The sequence below is a fragment of the Taurulus bubalis genome (assembly GCF_910589615.1).
Source record: "Taurulus bubalis genome assembly, chromosome: 5".
Lineage (NCBI taxonomy): Eukaryota > Metazoa > Chordata > Actinopteri > Perciformes > Cottidae > Taurulus > Taurulus bubalis.
The window spans coordinates 28,443,709-28,449,708 of record NC_136593.1 but is presented as its reverse complement, the minus strand read 5'-3'; the positions used below and the strand labels follow the sequence as shown (position 1 = coordinate 28,449,708).

Genomic DNA, 6,000 nt, shown 5'->3' with positions numbered 1-6,000 from the left:
GGGCCGGCACACATCAGAGTGCATTGGAAATGAAGGAGGGAATATTTTAGAAAAAGGCCTGACCTAGAAGGACAGCTGCTCTGCTCTGAGAAAGCTCGTGGCGACGTTAAGTCCAAACTGTCATCTGGGCGTCGGCACTAAGATGGCAAAGATATATATAGGTCAAGCATTGTAATAATAATAATTTTGTCAGGAATAATGGTGTGGGCTTGTTTTTGTCTGGAGAAGACATTTCCTCTGTTTGCATGCAGGACATTTTCAGTGGGGTAATAATATATACAGTGCATCTTAATAATCTACATAATCATACACGGCGCTTCTGTTAACAAAGGGAAACAGCGACGCTCGCTCTAGGCACAAAGCTCCCAGCAGCCTTTGAGGGAAAACACACACGCAGAGGGAAGGAAAAGCCCTCTGGGGGCGGGGCTTCACTTACCCCAAAAACACAGGTACAAATACACACCGTCACCAGCCAATCAGGGAGGGAGAGCTCATGTCGCCGCTATGGGCCGATGCTCGGAAACAAAGAATGTAGTATTTGGCGAAGGCGTTTCCTGCACCAGTCTCCACATCTGTCGGTGTTAAAGCTGCTTATGAGGATGTCAGGATGCAAAGACGGTGATCAGAATCTGGGAAGGGAGCAGATGCTTTCGTGCCTTGTTTTGGTGAGGAGGAACCATCTGCGGCGTGCATTCCTTCACGCATCATTTCCACTTCACGCACACACGCAACTTTCCTATAAAAGGCTCTCGCCGGTTCCAGTAGACGGAGTGAACCTCGTCATGACTCGAGCCGCCGTTCCCTGCAAAGCTCCTTCTCGGGGGAATTTCAGTGGAGAGAAACTCGGCTCCTTTAAAAACCTGCACCATTCATGGTGTCACGATATAGTGTGTAAACATGCACACATTTCAACTCTCTCCTTCCTCCTCCTCCCCTGTTGGTCCTCCTGAAGTTCACATCTGGCCGACACAGCCACAGCATCCGTCTTCACAGATGAAGCAAATGCTTAGAAATCAGGAAAAAGGGAGTAAAAGGATCCAACTTCAAACGAATCCCCCTGGTGAAATATTGTTCCTCTGCACTCTGGATCCCTAATGCCGGCTTTGAACTGTTTTGGCACCTGTCACAAATCCTGATGAAATAGTTTCTCTCCTTTCTCCTCCTTGCAATATCCTCTCTTCCTCCCTCCTAGCTTGAACGTCGTACAGGAGGATCTCTGAACTCTTGCAACAACGGCATCAATGAGCTTTCCCAACTGATCCATTTGATATTGGCTTTGCCATTATAGTCTGGTTAGTCTTTCATGTAAAGTGCTGACAGGACACATCCCTTATTTCTCTTTCCTGTCTCCTAAAAAACCTGTTTTCTAGCTCCGTATTGCACAGGAGTCGGCCATGTTTCCTGTACTTGTGTAATGCATAGGTCTGCATGTAGCAGGAGGATGCTGGAAGGAAAGATGAGTGCCATAGAGAAGCACAATCAGACAGCTGAGCTGACACAAAGTCAATAGGAGGATGAATAAAACATGGGTTAGCTGCAGCGCGCACTAGAGGCTATGCTAGCTTCTGACACAGTTAGCTCAAACCCCTCTTTCATTTCACTTGGGCACCTTTGACAATGCAAGCCCACAGCTTTTGACACCAGCATCTTTTTTTTACTGAGGCAGGACTTCAAAAGCCACTCGTGCAAATTAATCTCAGCTTTCTTATCCTCTCTTTCTCTTTCTGGCTCCCTCCATCAATTTCCAAGTGTCGTCCGAGGCTCCAGGCTGTTTAAGTAATTAAGTAGGATGTTGTCGGGGGGCTTGGGTACGTGGTTTTGACTTTAGGATGGATGGATGGATGGATGGAGGGGGTGGGTAAAGAGACAGAAGAGGTGTTCAGACATTCCTCTGAAATGTCTTCTCTCTGTCCCTTGTCTTTTCTTTTGACCCTTTGAGTCTATCCTTCTCTCTTTCTCCTGCTCTTACCTTCTCGCTTCCTTCACATGCTTTTCCCTTCCTTTTCTCCTTCTCTCTCCAAACACACACACACAGCTATGCATGTGTGTGTGATCAGACACAAGGCCAGGGCTAAGCAGCCTAATGAACAAACTCAGCATTGTGTTCAGGCTCCAGGGACGCGCTGTAGCTTCTAATGTACAGCAGCTCAAGGAGAGGGAGCCAGCTCTCTGCTGAGAGGAGGAGCCACAGCAAGAAGACTGTGCAGGGAATACGGGACGAGGGTCCGGTCCATGTGTTCTGATCGTCTACATGTTGTATCTCCTGCAACTGGACCCGGTCAGTCCAGGCTCTTCATCTCTCTCCAGTGTCTAAACAGAGGAAACGCGTGTTTGGGTTTCTTGAGTTGAATGATTGATCAGTTGAAGTCCACAGTTTCAAGGCCCTTTTTTGTGTCGGCAGTGATCTGTCTTGTTGTCCTTCTGGCTGCCCGACACAGGGCGGGTTAGTTCCACCCGAGCTTTCACTCGTATTGTACCCGACGTGTCGCCCACCCTCCTGCTCCTTCTCTCTCTCCTTTTCCGCGTGGACGAGCTCTGCGTCGCTGCCAGAGCCCGGCGTGAGCCTCGTGTAGTGACTTCATTTCTTCCAGCACACGTGCAAGCCTCTGCAACATTACAGGCTGAGCGGACTGTCCGTTCTCATTCTGCCTCGGTGAAGTGAACACGTTCAGGCGTAGGCGCATTAATCCAACCGTACATTAAGAAACGTGTTTGTCCGTATGCATTTAATGTGAGGACGCACGCCCTGCAGGGCGGTGGACTAGTGGATCTAAACAAGACTGTGTGTGTGTGTGTGTGTGTGTGTGTGTGTGTGTGTGTGCACGCCAGTCCCTGATGTTAGCCAGAGCTGACCAAGTTCATGAGCTCATTACTCCCCACATGGACATGATACACTGCAGCCTATCTTCCTGCCATAACAATGCAGCACTGTTGTGATGCAAGTAGTTTTATTGGGCAGATAATCTATTGTGAACTTTGTATGAAAGGCTCTCTTGCCGGAGTGTTGCCGTGCAGCATTTATATCTGCTGCAATGCCAGTGGGAGTGTTGCACAAGCCTGGAACGCATATGAAGTCGGCATCCCAGCAGCTCTTCACTGGCGTGAATTCAAATGTAACCCACAGCTTTAACTCGTTAACAAACAAGTGATTTATTTCATCACTTCTTGTCATCTGTGCTGCTATTTGTGCCTCGTTTGCTTGCTTTTCTGAGTGTATTTCACAAGCTCACTCCCTTCCTTCCATAATGTCTCCTTTGGAGGAAAAACAAGCTATAAAAGCTAAGCGCATGTGTTGTTTTGTCTCTGCAGGACTGCCCTCAGATCCTTCCCTCAACCCAGATCTACATCCCCGTCGGGGTGACGAAGCCGATCACCTTGGCTGCCAAGAACCTTCCCCAGCCGCAGTCGGGACAGAGGAACTACGAGTGCGTGTTCCACATCCAGGGGGAGACCCACAGCGTGCCGGCCCTGCGCTTCAACAGCACCTCCATCCAGTGCCAGAAGACCGCGGTGAGTAAGAGGGGAATTATGGGTAATCTGATCGCGTGAGTGGACGCCGCCAGAGCCTCGTCGTGGTGGAGAACTCGGCATGGGATGAGTGTGTTGTCGTGACATCATAGGGAGAAAAGAATTGGATCGGTGTCGTTGCCAGTTCAGTTTAGTTTGGTATCACACACTACCAAAATAAAAGCACATGATGTAAAGCGCTAGGCCAAAACTGCTGGATTCTGTAAAGACTGAAAAAAGTCATTTCCCACGATTACTCCTCATCTAATCAATTGAGCTAGATAACTGAATCGTGACCCCAGTGAGGACTTTGACTCGGTCAGGCTTTGAATAGCGTCCGTCTGACACTAACGGCCCTTTTGGACACTAAGGTGCTCATTGTCCTGATGGAGCACCGGCTCGCTCACAATCTAGATGGATGAGCCAACGCCGATGTTCCTGCATCGAAGGGAACAGATATTGACATCAAGAGTTCAACATGCGATACTTCATCCTCACCGTGATGAAGACGCTGTGTGGCGCCGCAGTGGTCAGCCATCATGGGTTCTATGCCTCTGTGTGCCGGATTAAAGCGCTCTCAAGGATGTGGCTCTGCAGAAGTTTTATTATAAGAATTTGTGTGTGTTTGTGTGCGTAGAGGATATACAGGTAGGCAGTGTGTGTGTGTGTGTGTGTGTGTGTGTGTGAGCCTTCAAACCAGCGTGACAGATAAGAGGTAGCTGGCGCTGCGCTTCACTGAGGCTGAAAATGCGAAGAGGAAGTCCGTCTCTGAACCTAGTTGTGAGCGGATTGATCATGTTTACACCTCGACTCTATACCTCCTTCTCTCCCTTCCTCCCTCTACCTGCAGAGCTCATCTTTCTCTCTGGCTCTCTCTCTCTTGCCTGTTCCTGTCTCTCTCTATCGCAACACAACACTAACATAGAGGAGAGCCGCTGCCGTTCATCTGTGTTTTAAATGAAGATTTCCTTCCATGCGCGACACGTTTCGGGGACAGCTGGCAGATTAAAATGAAGTAGAAACATCTCAAAGTCGTGGATTCTTGCTAATAAGCTGTAGCACCTTTTTAAAGATCTTTTTTTACCACTTCTCCATCCTCCACCTCGTCATGAGCAGCAGCAGTGTGTACCTCTGTGGCCTCCGCAGCATTTGATCGTCTGTATCGACGGGCCGTCTTCAGGTGCCGGCACGCGGCGGCGAGTTGTTTGTGAAGGAAGGGCTAATTAGCTAGCGATAGGGCTGTCTCTCCACAGAGATGTCTGTTTATTGACTGCTTATTGTAGCTGCTAATCAGCAACAAAGCCCAACCCCGGGCCAAAAGCTGAATTTCTCCATTTGATGTCCACAAAGCAGACATGCTAGCAGCAATTAGCCTCGGGCTGTCAGCGCTTAGCCCTTGTTAGCAATTAGTCGCGGCGACTTGACTGCGCGGTGCGATATCGATGCACGAGGCCAGAGTTAGATTCTGTGGATGGAAAAAGGTGCCAGCTGCATGAACGTGCCATTAAGGCATAATTCATCCAGGCTTGAGCTTATGAGTGTAATTATGTGTCATGAATTATTAGAATGAGAGTCTTATTATAGCTGTGGAGCAGTATTTCACAAGAATGAGGGTTTTAAATATTAGTTTATCCGTTTATAGACCTTCATATCTCTACTTTTCATGCGCCCCCCTGCGTGTTTGTTCCTTCTTTGACAGCGTTCAGCACCAACTGCATGAATCATGTATGACTCTGCAGTAGAAATAGACTTCATCTGTTATGCACACGGCTATGGGGTTAATCAGTATCTGTGCTTGTGTGTGCACATGTGCATCCTTCCCTGCGCCGCAGGCTGCGGATCCCAGGATAGCTTTGCATGCGTGTGCTGGCCCTGCTATTCCAACACACCTATACATGGAGGCTGGGGTCGGGTTGCTAATCAATGGGGTGAACACAGGAGTGCTAATCCACAGTTTAGCCTTGTGTTTGAGATACACCAGTGTTTACCGCTGTGTCAGCCTGACATGCACTCACTCACTTGTTGTAGGAAAGGCGAGGACAAGGGCAGAGACGAGAGAGCTGTGGCGTGAATTTCTATAAAGTAATAACGGAGAGGAGCGAGGGCAGAGTCTGAGCGCAGCACAGTTTCAAGGGAGATGGATGGAGAAAGGTGGAAGGGAGAGGAAAGGGGAGATGAGAGTGTGAGGGAGAAAATCAGCTCAAACGTCTCCCCTGAGGCCGGAACACATTCTCTCTGTTTCATACAATATCATCTCACTATCCAAAAGCAGATAGCTATTCTGGATGTCCACCGTCAGATCATGTTTCAATACTTTATGCATTTTGCACTGACTCAATAACTCAAGACTCGTATATGGTATCGCCTAACAGGAGGCTGTCAATAACCCACTGCATGCTACACACATGATACACGATAGTGTGACATCAGCTCCATGCTAAGCCTGTTGGGTATTGACTTTCCATATCTGCTCATGGTCTGTACGGTTACGGC

General features: G+C 48.6%; 1 protein-coding gene across 1 annotated transcript in view; it reads left to right on the top strand.

The window, feature by feature from the left end:
- plxna1b (plexin A1b) overlaps positions 1-6,000 on the top strand; it is a gene marked incomplete at its 5' end in the record, with an annotated part of 141,134 nt that overhangs the window by 79,671 nt on the left and 55,463 nt on the right. The window contains one exon of the mRNA XM_079218930.1: positions 3,310-3,510. Within this exon, the coding sequence (XP_079075056.1) occupies positions 3,310-3,510 (201 nt within the window). The remainder of the gene's footprint in view (positions 1-3,309; positions 3,511-6,000) is intronic.